Source organism: Pseudorasbora parva, chromosome 6 (assembly GCF_024679245.1).
Source record: "Pseudorasbora parva isolate DD20220531a chromosome 6, ASM2467924v1, whole genome shotgun sequence".
NCBI lineage: Eukaryota > Metazoa > Chordata > Actinopteri > Cypriniformes > Gobionidae > Pseudorasbora > Pseudorasbora parva.
The window spans coordinates 35102568-35124161 of record NC_090177.1 but is presented as its reverse complement, the minus strand read 5'-3'; the positions used below and the strand labels follow the sequence as shown (position 1 = coordinate 35124161).

The window sequence follows — 21594 nt, the reverse complement described above, 5'->3', positions numbered from 1 at the left end:
TTTCAGTGCCTCAAAATAGCAATGTCCCAACAATGTGCCTGAACACAACTTGTTTTCAGAACATGGGTGAACAAATGGGCGAGAATGCATTTGCTATTTAAACAACGTGGAGCTGGAAATGGTTAAAATGATAACTGTGTCGGGCTAAAAGCAGCAAAAAACACCGGGTGCACCGGGTGTATGATAGGGCCTTTTGTTTTGACCTACTTAAGCAGGACTTTGGTACATCTTTATATGTCATTTTATAATGACTTCTATTGTCTTTGAAATATGTTTAAAGTTATTGCTAAATGTACTGACAAGCACTTATGGCAAACTAAAATACAGCTCTGGAAAATAATTATTAAATGTTCATTGAATGTTAAGTGGTCTCTTATTTTTTTTTCCAGAGCTGTATACTATAATGTAATTTCTATTAAAACTTGTCATGTATTTGTAGTTACACATTTGAAATAGATTTGGTTCATTCATTTTAAATGTAATATCAAATAACACACTACAGTTCAAATTATCATCAAGTACTTTACATGGGATTTACTATGTTAGTCAACAATCAGAATAATTGTATTTTGTTTAAACCATTATTAAAAGATTATTAAAACAATTAATTAAAATGTACTTTAAAGTAACATTTAATTGGATATTATTAAGTGTACTTAAGTGTGTTAAGAAACAGTGTATTCAGTATCATTAATATATTGCATACTGCAATACTGCAAGCATTTTACATTTTTTATTACTCTATAACGCACATTCAATACAATGAAGTGCACTTCTTTTCGCATTTGGGGATTGCATGGTGGCATAGAGCAATAACCACATGTAACCATACCAATTTAAATTATATAATGATGATGAATAATCCAAGGCTATAAATGTAACATTATTTCTCATTATAGTCCACACTAACTATATCAGAGTAGGAATCAACCGTGCTTTGCTTATTTGTGTGACACACAGGTGGAGGTGAAGCCGTACGTGCTGGACGACCAGCTGTGCGACGAATGCCAGGGAGCGCGTTGTGGAGGAAAGTTCGCCCCGTTCTTTTGCGCCAACGTCACCTGCCTGCAGTATTACTGCGAGTTCTGCTGGGCAAACATCCACTCCCGCGCCGGACGTGAGTTCCACAAGCCGCTGGTCAAAGAGGGAGCCGACCGTCCCCGCCAGATCCACTTCCGCTGGAACTAAAGATGGGAATTTTCGGGAGCGCCGGGAACGGCAGCATGCAAGACGAAACAGAAACATCACGTCTGCTGCGGGAAGTAAAAAAAGGAGAAAAAAAAAGAAAGATGCTTAGTTTGACCCCCGAACCCAAGCTGTCAGTATAGAGTACCTAACCGTATACAGTATATAGAGTATATATATGACTATAAATATATAAATATATCTTTATCTTTTGTAGCAGCCAGAAACACTACAAGCCTCAGTTTATTTCACCAAACCACTTCTTTTTCCTCCTCCCTGCACATCTCAGGCTCGGAACAGAGTTTTTGTGGTACCTTCGTGTTTTTTAAAAAGGAGATTAAGAAAAAAAAAAAAGAGATTGATTTTTTGTAGTTTTTTCAAATTATTTTTATATGTGAGATTTAAAAAGTAGAAACGAGAATGTTTTCGCTTGGGGGGCAGCCTGTCCGTTCTGTTCATTTGTTGTGTGTCCGTCTGCTGCTAAATCCCCCCCTAGTGGGCAAAGTGCGCAATTGTCTCTGGAAAACCCTTGATGACGAAATCTCTGATGCCTGCCCTGGATCTCGAACCAAAGGTAGCAAAACGTGCGGCCTGAAAACGAGACGTTTGCCGCCAAATACTAAAAAAAGAGAGTAATTATTCTTCCCCCTCCCACCCATTGTTTTCGCTCCAATGTGCTCTTAGCAGGAATAGGAATGATTCAATAATGAATTACTGAGACTTTCCATTTTCCACTGGCAAAAAAAGAAAAAAAAGACAATACCTCAGAATATAAATCTGGCTTGTTGTTGCTCTACTCTTGCAATTTAATCACAAGCTATAGAAGAAGCTTTGCTGCTATATAGGATGTAACGAATAGGTAGTGTCGGCGTTCTATGGAATGCCGCTGTGACGTCACTGGCGACGTCATACACAGAAATGCAGTCCGTTCCCTCTCGCACGACATGGCCGATCGTCGCCATGGAAACACAGAATGTGAAATCTTTCGTGCATGTTTGTGGCTGTACATCATTTGCATGCAGTGTAAAGGTTACCAGCACATATAAGAAAGAAAAAAACAAGCAAAACATGATGCATATTTACGATAAACAGAGGAATATATGTAGCATGAGGCGGAAAAAAAGGTCAGACTCTTAGATAATCAATACTAATAACGAAAGGAAAAAAAAACGTGTAAAATTCTTCGTAAAAACCTTTGCATGCGTTGTTGTGATGATTCCTTTACGAACTTATTACGAGAGAAGTGGCGTTAGTTTTTAGAGTAGTGAGTTCTGCCATTTTGTAACTCGATAATTAGTCAAGAGACGGTGTGTGCTGTCCTGTGGTTTTCGTGTCTCGTCTTCGTGCAGTGTGAGTCTAGTTATGAATTGAGGTTTCAGTTCGATTTAAACTCTACGATCTAGAGGATTGACATTTAACCTTTTGCCCTTCCTGAACACCCCTGAATGCCACCCCTCGTATCACAAAAGTTGCTGGAGCGCAGGACGAGAGCTTTTTTTACGTGCTAGCTCTGATGTTTCTAGTTGGTAGGAACCGGCGAAGGAATCATAGCCGTGGTCGTTGTCTGTGTGTGGGCGGAGCCTAGCTCTGCGTTTCCTGATTTATTCTCTGGACAAAAGCTATTCAATGGAATAAGTGAATAACAAATAAAAAAGGTAATTGCGACTTTTTAGCCCACAATTCAGATTTTTCATTTTTCTCTCAGAATTTAGTGATATAAACTCGGAATTTTATATCGGAAAGTTTGGGAATTTCTGAAAAAACTGAATTTACAGTTTATATTGCAACGACTTTATAATTCACAATTGCGACTTTATATCTTGCGATACTGAGAAAAGAAGTCAGAATTGCAAGAAAAAACTCGCAAGCTTTAGCCTAAAGTCATAATTGAGAATTATAATGTCAACTTAAAGTTAACTTTTCTCATAATTGCTAGTTTAAACCTCGTAATTCCGTTATTTTTCTCGCATTTCCGATATTTTTTCTCCTCAATTTGGACTTCTTTTTTGCTTGATATCAACTCGCAATTCCAAAGCTATCTCATGACCAATTCGTATGTATTTTACTAGGTGGCTAATTCGTACGAATTTGTACAACCTCACTCGGACTTTTGTCTAAACCCTAGTGGCGGGTTTGTTTAGGGGCGGGGTTTGAAGTTGGTAATTTGTACGAATTCCTACATTTGGCAACTTGTCAAATACGTACGATTTAGCAAAAAACATTGTACAAATTAGCCACCTCGTGAAAATATATACGAATTGCCGTGAGATCGGGTTGGCAATTCTGACTTTATTCCCTATAAACGCGCAATTCTGACTTGTCTCGCAATTGATTTTTTTTTCTGCATTTCTTATGTGTTTTTCACTTTTTATAAAATTGCAATTCTGACTTTTTTTTTTCTCTCAGTATACTCGCGAATCTGACTTTTTTTCCTCGATAAACTCCCAATTATGGCTTCTTTTCTCAGAATCGCATGTTATACAGTCAGATTTGCTTGTAATATATACAGTTGCAATTCTCAGAAAAAAAGGTCATAACTGTGAGATAAAAGGTCGCAATTACCTTTTTTATGTTTCATCCTGTGGCGGAAACGAGCTTCCATAGCTATCAGTAAGAACAGACATGGAGAAAAGAGAGGAGAGAGACTGTCTGCGAACGTATTTTGTGTAGCGGAGCCGTGTTCACTTTCAGAGCGATCAGGTGATTCTCTGTGTTGGATCGGATCAGTCTTATGGACAATCTCTACAGAAGCATCGGACTGGTCGTTTGGTACTGTACTGTTCTTTCTGTCTGTCTGTCTCTTTTTTGCACTCTATATATATCCTTGTGTTGGCGGGTTTGGTGAAGAATTCAGTGCCCTCGTCGTACTGTACTGTCATGTAGCCTATGTGTGATTTAAACTTTCAAGTGTCAACAGTGTGTTTTATTTATTGCGCATATATGTCTATATTTATTTGTTGATGTGTCCCAGACTCTGGAGGACACGTGATGCACTACCTTTTTCGATTTCTCTCCTCTCCTTTCTCCTCTGAGAGAAGCAATCCCTCTTTCCCTGACGTTTGGAGTCGAACGCAAAACAGTCTCATTTATTTTATTTTGTATCACGTCACGTTTTTTTTTTTTTTTTTTTTCTGTTTGTGTGTGTGTACTATTTCATTCTAGAAGAATTGCGACCTATTTTAAGTCTATTGGATAATTTAAATATCTTTATTTTTGCATAGTAACTTATTTGATGTATCGTGTATGACGCTGGACCCAGATCACGGTCAACTGCTCTGAATAAGTAGCGAAGGTGTTTCTGGGAACTAAACACCGCGGTCCTTTTCCCGTGTTCAACACTGTTGCTTCGTACGTGTATGTGTGGGTTTTTCGTTGTGGTCGTTTTGAAGAATCATATTTATTTGACTATTTTTGTAGACAGATAACTATTTGATTTAAATTGTATTTTTCTATTTCTGTAGACCTCTGACTCTCACTTGATTTGCCCGCGTATTTATGGTTACGTTCACACGCAAAAAGCCGTTTCTAGAATCGACATCATCATCATTCGTACAGATGTGTGTGTGTGTGTGTGTGTGTGTGTGTGTGTGTGTGTGTGTGTGTGTGTGTGCGTGCGTGCGTGCGTGCGTGCGTGCGTGCGTGCGTGCGTGCGTGCGTGCGTGCGTGCGTGCGTGCGTGCGTGCGTGTGTGTGTGTGTATGAATCTATTTATGTATTATCGCTTAGCACACATGGATTTGATTACTATTTAATTTGGTGGTGTAGTTTATTTGAAGGAAGGAAGCATTGAGGGTTCTACTGTTCATGGAAAACACTTGAGACTCTCCCTGGTTAGATGGAGGGGTATCAGCCCTCCCCTCACTGATACTCAGAAACTTGAATATAACACATTTTGAAAGGCTTACTAACCTCGAATCTGTGTTGTGACGTGCAATACTGTTTCTAATGTTTGTATAAAAAAGTGAGAATTGCAGTGTATACCTTTTTAATGCAGATTTATTTTTTTCATTGCATATTTTGCAAATTTCTGATTCACAGTGTCATTTTTTACTGTCAGAAAAGATGAAACCCCTTTTTTTCATTGCAACTATTTTTAAATCCAGATATCTTTGTACTGATGTAAATGATTGTAGTTATTTTGGATAGTGTTTTGCTAACAAAAGGAGAAACTTTTTCATGCATATTTCTATTTCTTTTTTGTTTATTGTTTTTTTTTTCTTGTTTTTGTTTTTTTATTTTACTCTAATAGTAGCAAAATATTTGGGATAATTTTTCATATTATATGTCATTAATATTATTTTGTATTTTTATGTGGAAATATATGAATATATAATTTTATGATGCTAACTGCTAAAATATTATTTCAATTTGAATTATTTTTAAAGCTAAAATCTTTGTAATAATGTTAATGTTCTAGTTTCTAAATCAAGTTTGTGTATAGATTCACACAAGTGGTTTATGAAGTGTTCAGACTGTAATTATTACTGAATGGCTCTTTGATATGCAAACTGAATATCATGTTGTTCCTTATTTTGATTTGTTTTGTATTTAAATGGGGTGTTGATTACAATCTTTTTCTTTCATTTCCTGAATAAAGACCCATTCTGTTCAGACACAAGCCACGACTCGGCTGTTTTCTTTGGCTGACATATTTGTAGTTTGGTCTGCTTTTTGCCTGGTTGTTTGAAGAAATACAGTAGTGGATATGATAATTGGACAAAGCACTTTTTATACATTTGTTTTATAAAGGTTTCCACATGCAGCCATATGGATTTCCATATTTTTAGTAGATTTTAATGAGTTACAGCTACAGTCAAAAGGTACATTGAATAAACAACAACAAAGACAAATACATTAAAAACCGTATCGTATATTATTATAATATAAAAATGTTTAAAACTTAAATATTTCGTATTTTTTTAAGCATAACATTTTGTTTGCAGCTCAGGCGCCCCCTGGAGGATTAAACTTTTCCTATCCGGGATATTTTTTTATTTTATTTTATTGTTTTTAACAGTGGTAAATGCATAGATTAATTTAAAAAAGCCAACACAATTTGAAAATTACCTGCAATATATATAATGTATGTAGGGCAAGATAAGTTATAAAAGTGTTCACAACATAACCCCTGACCTGTACGTGACGTCATGGCGCATGGATACGCCCATAAATCATATAAGGTTGTTCAGTCCTGAAGGAGAAGAACAGAAACCGAAACTACAGCTGAAGTGTTTCATCACAGGTAACGTTAGGCTTGTACAACCGCGTCTCGACCACACAAACCCGGTAAATACACTTAGAATCTGCTCATAGTTCTACATCCCATCAGAATTTGTGAAACCTGTAAAAGAATTAACATAATGGGCGAATTTTACCTGAATCCTTTCCCGCCTTAAAACCAGTAAGAACGACAGGTAACGTTTTGCAAACTCATTTGTCAAAAATGTGTGGGAAATCTACGAAATTGTGTGTTTGTATTAAAGATAATGTGAAGCCATTCAAATGGGTCATGTGTAGTTCTGTACAAATGTAACATGGGATGTTTCAGAAGCTGCTTCTGAAGAATGGCAGACTCGAGTGAATATTAAAGGTGTCATGAACTGATTTTTAAAGGGGGGGTGAAACACTCAGTTTCAGTCAGTGTCATGTCAATCTTGAGTACCTATAGAGTAGCATTGCATCCTGCATATCTCCGAAAAGTTTTTATTTTTTTAATAATTATATAAGAAAGATGCGCTGTTCCGAGTCTTTCCGAAAAAAGCCGAGCGGGTGGGGGCGTGTCGTGTGAGCGGAGCTAAATAATGACGTGTGCAGCAGCGCGCTGTGTGATGAGTCGAGTGCATCCCTAACAGCGGAAAAAAACTTTATTCAAAATAAAAATATGGCTTTTAATCGGATACAGCCATACATCTATGATCCGGAATCAGACCCAGAGGCTGCAGTTGAACAGGAGCAGCAGCAAAAACGACTAGAGCAGGACGTCTGTATGTGGTAAGTTACAAGTTATACACTAACTATATAATATGCTTAGCGGCTTGTGTTATTTACATATTTATACTTGAATTATATCGTCGTATTTTTGTCTTTGAAGGTGCACGTGTGTTTGTGTGTTTACGCGTGGTTTGTGTAGACAGTAAGGTGACTAAAAGCAGTCTCACTCACCCTTCTAACGTTGGGACTGCTCCATCCTTCAGCATTAGGCGATTGGGAAAATTCGGCGTCGCGCTGGGCCTTGTTTATGAAACAGCGAACAGATATAAACATTCGCGCAACTCAGTTGCTGATCCGGAAAAGCAAATTACATCCACTGTTGCCTTAACGCGGGGGTTTTGGCGAATCTGTGCAGGACTGTCTTGGTCTGGCAACCAAAAACCCACTTTTTTGGTGACATTGTTATGTGCTATGTGTAATTGTCACCTGTCCAGCATCCTACAAGCCCCGCTTTGATGGGCGTAGGCTGTTGCTTTCGCTCTCTCCCTCGCTCTCTCTCACGCGCAGGCTGTTGCTTTCGCTCTCTCCCTCGCTCTCTCTCACGCGCTTCCGGTAGAATTGTCCGTAAGGCCCATACAAGGAAATTCCGCCCCCACTAACGTCAATGGGGACGCATGATCTCAAAAAACTTGCCGAAACTTATGACTAACCGGAAGTAGTATTTTTGACAAAGAAATACTCCCATCAAACGTCCACCTTAACTTTTGAAACTTTGTCTATGTTTAGTATGGGATTCCAAGTCTTTAACAGTGTAAAAAGATCAGTATGCATGAAACAGCATTTCACCCCCCCTTTAAGTATTTTTTGATACTGTTGTCTGAGTTCAACGTATGACATTTGCGTGGTTTTTACATTCAAAAACACCACAATGAATAAATAACAGGGTATTTTTTACCCTGGTTTTGAGGTCTGTTTTTATGGGCGTGGGCCGTGGCACTGCTGATTGGATAAGATTTGCATATTTAATGAGCTTCAGCTCCCCTGTCAGTACATGGGGCGATTGTTTTGAAAGCATGTGGGAAAGTGGCAACCGGAATTATTCTCTCGCAGGGCTCGCAAAACGTCTTTGTCAAACAATAATTTATTTCTCATTCACTTGTGTTTGATTGGAATGTTATTTTTTTTTTTTATGACTTGGCCCACCCGATCCCGGTAGATACAGGGCTCTCAAGTTTTGAACTGAGTTCAGAGTGAGATTTCGGCCGTGGCGGCAGCAACGGGGTTTGGCTGGGTACGGGGGTCTGATATGAAAAATTACACATTCGTACAAATAAAAAAAAAAACGCATTTAATTAGTGTGTGTGTGTGTGTGTGTGTGTGTGAGTGAGAGAGAGAGAGAGAGAGAGAGAGAGAGAGAGAGAGAGAGAGGTTAGTGTTGTTTATTGGTGATGGTAGCAGGTTTTTGAGGCCTTCAGCCCAGAGGTTGGTTGCACCTTAACATGAGCATGGTCGCACTAAAGTGAACTGTGGTTTACAACAGAGATTATTTTACTCTCAATAAATAATTAGTAGACAAGCTCTCGTAGACAAGCTGCCTATGATTATTGTTTGCTATATCAGTATGGTTGTATTTTTTCCTCTCTTTATGACAGCGGCAGGTCCGGCTCTAGCTCTTTGGTTGCCCTAGGCAAGATGGAGTTTTGCATTTTCAATTCCACATTGAATTTTGCTACATTCATTGCGGGATATATAATCAAAATGCAATCACAAGAATCTTAAATGGGAGTTTAAATGCAATTTGGAAAAATAACATTTAAAAGATCATTTTGCTACAATTTTTGCTTGAACATGTTAAACACATCTAATTATTTCTGTAATACCTTTTAATTTTAATTTTGCAACTTATATAAAGTATTACAATATACAAGTTATGTTTAAATTATATGTTAAACTAGTGTAGGAAATAGCAAGTGTAAATTATATTATTCAATTTGAATTATCATTTTGTTCCAAATGTTGCACACATGGTATGGAAAATGTAAATTTAAATACTGAAATGCATTGCCATTTTGCATATTGCATTGCAAATTTTATATCACTACACTTCAACTTCCAAAAATAGGGGTGAGCACGAATATATTCGATTTGTAATTAATATTCGAAAAATAAAAATAAAATTGAAATTTTACTATATTGCTTCGCTGGCCTAAATGCAGTGAATCCATTATACATCCCTCTAAATCTCGCAGTTATAACTAAATCCACTGAGTGGTGCTGTGGAGCGGGTTAATAACTCGACTGTATTTGATCATAATGTCGTCTGCCTCGTGATGTTTGGAATTACTAGATGAAAATGATCTTACAAAATGGAGTTACTTTTAATAAATGAATTAATGAAAGTGAGTTAAAAAAAAAATCCCATCCAAACAGCAGTGGAATGAGGACAGCTGTCTATCACCGCATTCACGAGTGCAGAAGAGCACAGATGTTCACTGAGTGAGAGCGCAATAACGTGATAGCAAAAGGCATTTCATGCAAATCATGATTGAGTGTCCTTTAAATTTTGTTGAGGGATTAAGAATAGAAAACACAAAGTGCTGTCAGAAACTTAACTTAACACCATTTGTGCCTCTTCGTCTGGTCTGTCATCGGGGCTTCTAGTTGCCAACTAACGGTACTTCAGAGAGCATTTGATTCAATGAGCGAGGCCGTGGCGTGAATCACAGAATGTGATGGTGGAATCAGAACGTAAACGTTATTGGGTGGATGGAATATCTATATCTTACCCAGATACAGCAAATCTATTTTATGATTGGCTGTTCGGTCTCTATTTTTATTAGATTAACTGGTGCGTGGCAGGGCCGTGCTCTATACTCTATGGGGAACTCGCTTGATTCCTCTAATAGCGCGCAACTTATAGAGTGTGTTACCCTGTCGATTTCTCTGCGTGAGAAATACAAGGTGTGGCGTGTGAGCGTGTGAACGGGTTGGAATGCGTGAGTCTCACGCCCAATGCGTGAGACTTGAGAGCCCTGTAGATATAACTGCAAGCCTTCCACCACACACAAAGTACTCTGCAGACAGCATGTCATGTCAAGAGAGTGAACAATGAACATCAAGAAAGGGATGTTATTTCACTATTCAAGATAGCCCATCGGCAGCCCGGTAATACGTTTTGGTTGCCCGTTTGGAAAACTTTGCTTTGCAAACCCCGGCCCATGTATGTCCGAGTCTGATCACGTAGCTACATGCAATAGATGCCAAACAATATGTCACACTATCACATGTAAAAAAAAAAAAAATTAATAACATTAGTGTGTTGCTTCATTCATTCATTTAATCTCTTCCTGTCTGCAAATCCAGTCTCTTGTTTAGAAACGAAGACGTGGTAAAATGAAGGAACAAACGTGCAATGTCTTCCCCGCGTGAGCTGGATATTCATTAAAAATAAAGTTCATCCATGCATTCATAATATTGGATTCTGAATGAAGCTTATGCAGCATGTTTATTGCATAGAAGTTGGATCTGGTTTAGCTCTATGTAGGCCTATGTCATGTCAGTGGTACGAGTCTGAGGGCGGGACTACAGAATACGGCATTGTTCATCTTATGTTGAGGTTTACATAATGTTTCAACACACCGTGACGTCAAGATGTGTCATATTCTGAGATCCAAGGAAGTTTGTAACTGAAATTTACAGGAAATCGTTATATTGCCATGACCTTTTATATATCAAAAGCTCAAGGGAAAGTCTCAATTCATGACTGGGGACATCAAATTCAGGTTTATTTACTTTTTTTAAAGATGATGTGTGTAAATGGATTCAACACTACTTGGTCGGTTTTTTTTGTTTGTTTGTTTGTTTTTTTGGTATAGAGGGTATGGACGTCAATTTCCTGCCAGAACTCACCCCCTCAGCCGGACTGAGTGGCAGAAGAGCTGCTGTGTGACCGGAATTGATAGGGGAAACTGTGAGTAAAACAAACGATTATCAGTTTAAACTTAAGGTTGGACTTGATATAGTGTTCTTTACAACTACCAAACATTCAGTGATCCATAAATATTGATTTGCAGCCAGGAATCATGCTTCCTAACATATATGAGATTGATTTCAACACTGGGAAAGCATAAAGCAATACATAATGCAAATTGGCCTGTGAATGCTTTATATAAAGACAATAGGGATGTCTATATCCACGTGATCACTTATATCAATGTCTAAAACTTGTTTAGTTTTTGTCAGTGTTTTTTTTTTTTTAATTCCATGTGCCTAAAATTCAACATATTGACACAAAATGATATAAATCCCTGTTCGCTGCCTGGAGTTCAGTTGCTTCTGTGAATTGCAGTGATACATTTGCTTCTGTTTTCTTTAGCTAAAAAACAAACACAGAAAATTATTTAGAACATGAATCTCTCTCTCTCTCTCTCTCTCTCTCTCTCTCTCTCTCTCTCTCTCTCTCTCTCTCTCTCTCTCTCTCTCTCTCTCTCTCTCATTTATATAAAAACATTTATTCCAGCATGATTAGTTAAAAACATTGGCGGCACCGTCCACTTGAGAAACCCCCTATACTAAACATTATTTGTCTGGTTAATACCAGACCAAGCTCAATTTAAGATTGATCATTGGTCTGGGGAGTGCTCTGTATTTTCTACTGAGTGATCAATGGGCATAATTCAAATGACTCTGTACGCAATTGGATAGTCCTTTAACCAATCAGACCACAAGCGGCATGATCAACAGACATTGATCCCATAGATATATGCGCGTGTGTGTATATATGTATATGTATGTGTATATATATATATTTATATATTTATATATATATATATATATATATATATATATATATATATATATATATATATATATATATATATATATATATATATATATATATATATATATATATCCATCCGTCTGTGATCGTTCCATACTTCTTGGCAAAAGTGTAACAGGAGCAGTAGAAATGTACAGGTTTCCAGACTGAGCTGCAGGGGCGATTATTGTGCTACATAGAAGCCAAGCCACTCATCCACATTTAAAAATTCGAACCCCAATTTGAACACTGGTGTTACTCATGTTATACACATACTGGCTTTTACAAGCAAATAGTAATTGTGCAAATTATGTTCAACTGACAGAAAGCAGAACACTCACTCAGAAACGCTGCCATGAGTGAGTCTAGTGAAATCAAAGAGGATGTCACATCCAGCCATGAGGACAAAGAGGGCGGCAGCTGCTCTCCTACTGAACCTCAAATATCCCATGAACCTGAAAGGTATGTGCTTTTTTATTATTACTGCATTTTCAACAAGAAAGAAAGTCTAATCATTTCCATTTTCTCAGCATGTCTTTAATCCAATTTGTTAATTTGATTGTTTTATACTAAAGTGTTCTGATTAGAACAGTGAGCCTTATTCCGTTTCTGATATTGTTTTTCTAGTGTAGAGGTTCATCAGCAGAAGAGAGTTGCCTCTCCAGTGCTTAGCTGTGTTTCTATGAAAAGCAATGCATCAATGGATCCTCCAATCAAATTCCAGAAGGAAGATCAATGGTAAAGTACATTCACCCAGTCAGGCTATTGTTGCGCCATGTCTTGCTGATTTGACTAACGGCTTTCTCATCATAAGCCAACATTCAAAATGTTCCTTTTCTGGTTTAGTTTGATAAATGTCTGTACTTTGATCAGAAAATATATAGGCAGCAGCTATTTGCACTAAGTGAAAATAGCATATTTTCTTAGTGATAGATGCTATTTGCACTATTTTTACGCTATTTGTGCCTATTAAATAGACCGAAATAGGTTGTTCGAAAGCTTCATTGTCGATCCTCATTTTTAGTTTTAATGGAATATTTTGAAGATCCATTTCAGATCTTTTTTCTATTTAGTAGCATTAGTAGTATTTTCTAATACTAACTCTTTCTAACACTAACTCTAATTTTAAACCTACGTTATTGTTGCAAATTCTTATTTTTCATATTTTTGTCACTAAGCAATATTTACATAATAAATGTATGTATATATTACTGTTACGGCGCACGTGGAAGAGGCGAGGCGAGGCGAGGATAAAATAGCAGCAAGGGTTATTCAAAAACACAAACAAAGATTACCCAAACCAGAAATAGGAACAAAATTTCAATAGAACGCAAATTTAAAAACTTCTCAAAACATGAAACCCACATATAAATACACAGGGTAACAATGGACTAACAAAGAACAGGTGTGAACAATGAATTACTATGGAAACTAATGATGGAAAATCTCAATCAGAAGATAGCATCCTTATGCCCTACTCACTCTGAAGTGCAGAGCCCTTGACTTTGGAGCCAGCACTTGTGTGTCACTTGTTTATTGTGTGTCATAAGCAACATTCAGACTGCCAGCCCAAATCCGTGGTATTTTTGCTGTGGTTGGTGCATTTGTGTAACAAATTACCAACAACGTAATTCCTATAGAAACCAAAGCAGATATTCTAGAAAGCGAAAGTGCGGCATGGACACACAAATCCGATCTGAATAGTTGCGATGCACAATGTGGACAGTCAATCATTTCAGATCAGATTCTTATTGGCAATGTGCCTGGCTGAACAAATTGTGAACTGTGAGCTGTGAAAGCTGTGAACAAATTAAGCCATTTAGAAAGCACTTGGCGAAGGGAGCGATGCAAGACCACATCATTTCCTTATTAGCTTCACATTGAATGTTACCACGACAAAGCTAGGCAGCGATAACAAGAATATAATATTACTGCTCTTAATCTGATACAAATAAATTTACATTTATAACAAGTTTTGTTTTTAAAAATGTTTTATGTGTGTGCTTGCAATCTAATCAAGCTAAGCATTAAACTTTTTTTGACCAGTTAAACTTTTTAAAACTTTACGAAAATATGGGTCATAGCCTGTATCACAACAAAACAACTTAACAGAATTATTCAGCTTATACATTAACTTCAACTCTCCCGTTATACCTAGATTTAAAGTGAATCGTGAGAATTCGCCACCATGGGTCACATGACCATAACCAATAGGGGTGTCCCCGACTAAGGATTTACACATTCTAATCCGAATTTTCGAATCTCTCTATGGTCGAACGATAGTCGAATCATCTGTGTGTGTGTAAACCATAGACCGGAAAAAAATAAACGGTATAAACGGGTTGGGAAGGGCAGGACACCAGTCAGCAGGAGGCTAAGACTATTTTTATTTTACTTTGCACACGGTACACAGCCACCACTTTTAATAAAAGTGATCAAAACTAGGCTACACTACATTCGTAAATTTTCCGTTCTCTCATAACATTTAGCCGCGATCGAAACAGAACATCACACAAATATATAAAAGAACATTTTGATAAATAAACCTAAAAAAAATACCTGCCTAGAGAGGAAAAGAACACTTTAAATGTGCGTTTATATGCACGTTCTTAAGCCGATTGTGCCTAAAGGGGGTCGCACACCAGACTGAAGCTCAGCGCCGCGTCTCAGGTATCTCACACCAGGCAGACGTGAACATTAAATACGTGCGAGCTCAATTTTGAATTGACTTCTGACAGAAGAGCTGCACGATGAGTGTATCTTGTAGCACAGGGTGAAATCAGTATGTACATTCACAATTTGAGGGAAATATACATTAAATCGCCGCGGACAGGTGTTGAATGCCGCCGTCGGTGTATGTGTTCGAATTTTAAAGACGCTGCCCTTAAAGGGGCGATCGCTCAGCGCCGCGACACGTCTTTATAACACTAATATTGAGCACCCCCATATTGCCAAAATGGTATAATCCTCGTTTCATAACACCCGCGAAGATTCGACCATGACATCAGTGGTCGAATCCGGTCCTGCATATTGATGCATCAAATCTTCGACTATTAGGGGTCACCTCTAGTAACCAATTAAATTTCTTCCTTGAAGTGATTGTTGCATGTTAAGTAGTTCACTTTCATTTGGAACACCACTACAAATTCACAAAGTGCCCTTCAACAGTGCAAAAATGCCTATGGAAACAAAAAAAGGCAGCTACGGCAAGGGGTAATCTAGCACTCGGAAAGTGTTCCACCCATAGGGGCGGCCATTTCTAACCAAGCCATCACCTGCTGTTAGCATCCCATTGACTCCCATTCATTTTTGAGTCACTTTGACAGTGAATAACTTTACATCTGAGGCGTTTAAAGACTCCATTTGTCCATTGTTTATTTCTAAAGAAACACAACAATGCATAAAAGACTCCATTACCTTGTATCTTACACTATCGAAGCTGTTTTTGTAAAAATAGGCTAACGATTGCGTCATAACCAACGCGACTCTGTCGCACAGTTGAGAAATTACCGTATAGACGAGGAGACGCTCAGAAGCAATCTTTTACCGTCTATGAGACAGTCAGGGGGGACGTGGTGACATAAAGTCTGATAAATTTAAGGAAGAAGGATGGGGAGAAGCCCATATTTAGCCAAAAGCCACGGGACAAAACATTTAAACAACGTGATTCAGATTTTACTTTCCACAACTATTAGAAGACTAACTGTCAGACAGGTTGCTTGCGTCACAACTACGTCGTCAAGCTCAGTCTGAGCCTGCGCAGTTCGCTCAGCCATCAGGAAGTGAGTGCTTCTAATTGACCTCACTTTCCGCCGTTAAAGTCTATGGGAACGTTCTGTCCGTTTCTTTTACTCTCTATGAGCTACGGTAACAAAGGCAAACACTGGAACAAGGGGAACAGAAAATACACTTCAAAATAAAAGTCCATTTATCAAAACTAGGAAACATACAACATGGGAACACTACAATTACTCAATGATAGGGGTGTAACGATATATTGTTAAACAATATATCGCGATATAAAAACATGACGATATGTATCGTTGATGGAAACGATATGATTCGCGATACAGAGTTGTTTTATCCAAGGCTCAACTTGCTGTTGTAGGCCCTATTTATAAGGCATAATTCACCCAAACACAAATGAACAAATGAAGGCTTGTAAACTCTGTCATCATGTACTCACCATCATGTTGTTTATTTTATTTAACTTCCAAACACAAATGAAGATATTCTTTATGAAACCTGAGGGATTTATGTCCCTCCATTTTTAAAGTCCATTCCTCTCAAACTTAAAAGATGCAAAGAATGTCATAAAGGCATGTAAAAATCACTAATCGTCTAATCCAAATGTTCTTTAGTCTTCAAGTCTTCTAAAGAGACACAATGGCTTTATGTGATGAATATATTTATCACAACGCACATACTGTAGTAAACACGGACGTTCATATGATTGCGTGACGCGCGAAAACAACATGAGAGAGAGGAAATGCAGAATTAAAATTCTTGCATGAGCTAAACGTTTACAGTTTGAGAGCGGTCATTCTGACGAGCTTTCTTGCTATTAGAACTGTGACGGATTGCATTGATCATCTGAAGTGGCAGAACGGCTCTCCTCAGTGAGAGCGGAAACATTATTTAAAGTGACACTCCTCAAAGTCAAAGTGCAAACATTTAAATAACCAGATCACATTTAGTTTTAGTGGTATGACTATTCAAAACATTTCAGATGGTTCATTCTTACATACTGCATTATTAGCAGGAGAGGCAGGGCATAGCAGGCATGGGGAGAGATGCTGCCTGCATTGAAAGTTTGAATAATGTGTGAGGGGAAAAAAATTAAGTTTAGAGTTTCAGTGACATTTTTACATTAATAATCTTATTACATAGAATCATACAACAACTACATAATGTATAATTTTTGTGGGTCCTGATAATAAAACACAAATAATAATATAAAAAAAATAATTAAAAAAGTACCAAAAAAACAACTACTTGGCTTAAAATATTGGGATAAATATTGTATCGTGAGTTCAGTATCGAGATACATATTGAATCATGACACGAGTCTATACACCCCTACTCAATGACAAAAAAATTAAATAAAAATAAGATTTTTGCAATTTGCTTTTAAACAAAACAACTTACAATCATTCAAGACGTTCATTTTATCAGTATTCATGTTCAGTTAAACACACGACTTTATACTGTTTGTGCTATGCGCTACCATTTGATCTGTTTTCCATCACACCCTGCATATGATGACATTCTTCTTTTCACTTATAAACTAGGTGGTTCAGCCATTAAATCACTGTATGTTCTGTTCTTTCCATGTCTCCCAGCAGACTGGCTTGGTTCTTCTGCCAACACCCATGTGTCCGTTCAGAGTAACTGGTCAATGGATCCAGCAACTAATCTCCATATGGCTGATTCTGTCTTGTATGTCTCATTTTGTTTGCATTCGTTTTGACCCTCATAAATATTGAATCATCAAGGTCAATGCATTTTTTTTTTTTTTTTTGCAGAGAGCAGCAAGTAGAATTGCACAGTCAGTCATCCTCAAAGACACAAATGGCTGTTATTTTAAGGGTTAGCCTATTTAACATTTTACATTATTCAAAAGAACAGTATAATACTTAATAAAATATTGTCTGAATCATTTTTGTGCTTTTTGCCTTAGCAAATTCAACGCAATGTGATCACTTTTGTAAAAAAGGAGCTCAGAAAAATCAACAGCGTTCTGGACCCTGATCTCACCGAGTGTACAGAGAGTCAGCTAGAAGAAGAAGAAGATGCTCTTGAAGCCAAAGAAGCAGCAGTCAAAATCACATTGCACATATTGAAGTGTACGAAGGAACAAAGCCTCTTTGACAAGCTACTTCAATGTTAGTATGTGTGTGTATGGGTAGAACATATTTATCCATTTAATACAAACAAAGTAACACAGATTTTTATCTTTCTTATTTTATATAGTTCATCAAATTGATGCATGTCAGCAAAAGCTTAAATCCAGTTTGAAGAACCGGAGCCAATGTGTATTTGAAGGTATTGCTAAGCAAGGGAATCCAGCCCTACTTAATGAGATCTACACAGAGCTCTACATCACAGAGGGAGGAAGTGGAGAGGTCAATAGTGAGCATGAGGTGAGACAGCTTGAGACAACATCATGGAAACCAGAGACACAGGAATCACAGATCAAATGTAATGACCTCTTTAAAGTCTTACCTGGACAAAACAAACCCATCAGAACTGTGCTGACTAAAGGAGTTGCTGGAATCGGAAAAACTGTCTCTGTGCAGAAGTTTGTTCTGGACTGGGCGGAAGGAAAAGCCAATCAGGATGTTCATTTCGTATTTCCATTGCTCTTTCGGGAGCTTAATTTGATTGGCAAAGAGCAGTACACTTTGGAGCAACTTGTTCATTTTTTCTTCAGAGAAATTGAGGGATTCAAACTTTCAAAGTTTGAGAAATACAAAGTCATATTCATCTTTGATGGTTTGGATGAGTGTCGACTACCTCTTGATTTTAGGAACAATATAAGGTGCTCTGATATAACTGCAGCAGCCTCAGTGGACGTGCTGCTGACCAACCTCATCAAGGGGAATCTGCTTCCTTCTGCTCACCTCTGGATCACCTCTCGACCAGCAGCAATCAGTCAGATCCCCCCCAATTGTGTTGACCAGGTCACAGAAGTACGAGGGTTCAATGACCCTCAGAAGGCTGAGTATTTCAGGAGAAGAATACCTGATCAGAGTCTGGCCAACAAAATCATCACACACATCAAATCATCAAGAAGTCTGTACATCATGTGTCACATCCCAGTGTTCTGCTGGATTTCAGCCACTGTTCTAGAGAGAATGTTGGGTGACAAAGAGAGTTGCCAATTTCCCAAGTCTCTAACTGAAATGTACACACACTTCCTGATTTTCCAGACATTACAGATGAAGGACAAGTACAGGGAACTACATCACTCGGATCCACACTTGAGTAGAGACAACATTCTGTCACTTGGAAAACTGGCCTTCCAACAATTGAGGAACGGTTTTGTGATCTTCTATGAAGAAGACCTCACAGAGTGTGGCATTGATGTCAAGGATGCATCGCTATACTCAGGACTCTGCACCCAGATCTTCAGAGAGGAGTTTGGCTTATACCGAAGGAAAGTCTATTGTTTTGTGCATCTGAGTTTCCAAGAGTATCTTGCAGCTGTGTTTGTTCACCTTCACTGGTTTGCAACTCAAAAGCCCTGCAGCGGTGAATTCAATATACCATTCCAAGACACAGACTTTGGACAGCTCTGCATGGATTCATCTCTGCTTGACCTACACAAGAGTGCTGTAAATCAGGCTTTAGAGTCAAGGAATGGGCACTTTGACCTGTTCCTCCGCTTCCTCCTCGGCCTCTCACAAGAGCGCAATGAGACCTTGTTTCGACACCTTTCAGTACAAATCGGACACATCCCGCACAGCAGTGAGGACACAGTCAAGTACATAAAGGATAAGCTTGGGACAGGTCTTAGCTCAGAGAGGTCCATCAATCTATTCCACTGTCTCAATGAACTGAACGACCAGTCTCTTGTCAAGGAAATCCAATCCTACCTTCACTCTGGAAGACTTTCAATGGAGGTACTTTCAAATGCGCTGTGGTCGGCTCTGGTCTTTGTGCTGCTCTCCAGTGACGAGGGACTGGAGATCTTTGACTTGAGAAAATTCTTCAAATCAGATGATTGTCTTTTCAAGCTTCATCCCGTTATCAAACTCAGCCGGACTGCCATGTAAGTGCCATCAACTTTCTCACTTGAAAAATCATTGAAATAAAGGTTCAGTATTGAATATGTATTAAGAGATTTATTTAATAATTCTTAGATTGTCCTCGTGTAAACTGACAAAGAAAAGCTGTACAGCTTTGGCTTCTGTTCTTGAGTCCAATCCCAATGTTCTAAGAGAACTGGACCTGAGTTTCAATGACCTTGAAGATAGAGGGCTGAGAAGTCTCTGCTCTGGGCTGAGGAATCCACATTGCAAACTAGAGACACTTAAGTACATTTGTACATCTATCCATCCTATTAACAGTATTAAAAGTCAATACAATTGCTATGTAGCGATCTCTCTCAACTGTTTGTTTTTTCCCTAGACTGGAGTTTTGTGGACTCAGAAGAGAAAGCTGTTCAGCCCTTGTTGCTGCCCTTAAGTCAAACCCATCACATCTTAAGGAGCTGGACCTGAGCTGCAATAACATTGGAAATGAGGCCGCAACCTGGCTTGTGGGTTTGTTGCCTGACTGTGGGCTGGAGACTCTTAGGTCTTTATTTTATTTTATTATTTATTTTATACAGTTATTTTAGTGACTTTGATGAATTTTTATATGGCAGTTAACATTGAACTTTTGTGAAGTTAACTTGTCTTTGAATGGAAAGAAAATGATAAGGAAGATATAATAACGTATGCAACCCAGTGGTATCATGGCACAGAGCAGCACATAACTATTTGGCACATAACCATTTTAATAATTTGAACTAGTAGGAAGAGTTGTTTGCATTGTTTGCATCTTTCAAGAGATATTCAATGTCACTTGCAGACTTTCAAACTGTGGAATCACAAAGGAGGCCTGTGCTTTCCTCACATCTGCTCTAAGTTCAAAACCATGCCAACTTAAGAAACTGGACCTGAGCGATAACAAACTTTGGGACTTAGGAGTTGGGCAGTTTTCTGGTTTACTTGCGAACCCGAACTGTAATCTCGAAGAGTTGAGGTAGGTGTGCAATGATCTTATCTCTGTAAAATGTCTCTTTTATTTGTGTTTTTGTTCTGTTTAGGGGCCAAGAACATAAGGTACATCATCAACTGCTGTATTTGTTCATTTGTTCAAACAGTATTGTGGTAAAAATGGAACAGTATAGCAACAGCTTGCACATAGTCACTGAGAAAATGCATATTTTTTAAATGCTTTTAATGTGTGAAACCTCAATGAAATTGATGAAAAGGACAGGGGATATAAAGATGTATATTTGAGATGGTTTTGCATTTGAAAATGAAATTTAGTTGGTGGCCTTTGCAACTGGGCACATTTTACAAAAAAAAACAAACATTTTTTTTCTCTTTTTTCAGATTAGAGAGATGCAATTTTACATTTAGAAGTTGTGGACTCGGTCTGGAGCACTCTCGTCTCACAGCTCTAGATCTTTCTGACAATGACGTGCAGGATTCAGGGGTGAAGCACCTCGTGAACTCCCTGAAGAATCCATCCTGTAAACTTCTGAAATTAAGGTTATGCTTCATTTTTTCAGACAGGGGCATTAAAAGTAGTCATAAAAAGGATTTAGCGAAAATGAAGGCCTTAGACGGCATTAAAAAGCATGACATTTTATTCCTACAGGCATTAGTTTTTTTAGATAGCCAGTTTATATTGAATATCGCCTTAATAATTAATAACTTTGAACTGTCGCAAAATATGCACATTGGTGTGATACTCACGCGGAACTGCCGTAACACTGTTTTGGACAGCGATGGGCTGCATCAGTATTTCCAACTTAGCGACTTTTCAGACCCTTTTGCGACTTTTTTCCAGGAAAGCACGTTGTGATGAGTCACGCGCGCGCACCCTACCGGGAGAAGAGCCCATACGGCCCATACAAGGACCTTCCGCTCTGTCGACGTCAAG

General features: G+C 38.2%; 2 protein-coding genes across 6 annotated transcripts in view; both read left to right on the top strand.

Moving 5' to 3' along the window:
• cpeb2 (cytoplasmic polyadenylation element binding protein 2) overlaps window positions 1-5802 on the top strand; it is a 42806-nt gene extending 37004 nt beyond the window's left edge. For all 3 annotated transcript variants that reach the window (XM_067446795.1, XM_067446794.1, XM_067446793.1), the window contains one exon: window positions 961-5802. In XM_067446795.1, coding sequence (XP_067302896.1) covers window positions 961-1188 — 228 coding nt within the window. In that variant the 3' untranslated portion in view covers window positions 1189-5802. The remainder of the gene's footprint in view (window positions 1-960) is intronic.
• Window positions 5803-6384: 582 nt separating this feature from the next.
• Window positions 6385-21594, top strand: part of LOC137078936 (NACHT, LRR and PYD domains-containing protein 12-like) — a 20156-nt gene continuing 4946 nt past the window's right edge. The window contains exons 1-12 of one of the 3 annotated variants that reach the window (XM_067446786.1): window positions 6385-6470; window positions 10991-11085; window positions 12260-12396; window positions 12562-12672; window positions 17269-17373; window positions 17460-17523; window positions 17615-17819; window positions 17908-19708; window positions 19800-19973; window positions 20068-20235; window positions 20512-20685; window positions 21042-21200. In XM_067446786.1, coding sequence (XP_067302887.1) covers window positions 12290-12396; window positions 12562-12672; window positions 17269-17373; window positions 17460-17523; window positions 17615-17819; window positions 17908-19708; window positions 19800-19973; window positions 20068-20235; window positions 20512-20685; window positions 21042-21200 — 3068 coding nt within the window. In that variant the 5' untranslated portion in view covers window positions 6385-6470; window positions 10991-11085; window positions 12260-12289. The remainder of the gene's footprint in view (window positions 6471-10990; window positions 11086-12259; window positions 12397-12561; window positions 12673-17268; window positions 17374-17459; window positions 17524-17614; window positions 17820-17907; window positions 19709-19799; window positions 19974-20067; window positions 20236-20511; window positions 20686-21041; window positions 21201-21594) is intronic. The other 2 variants (XM_067446788.1, XM_067446787.1) reach the window with 2 other exon arrangements.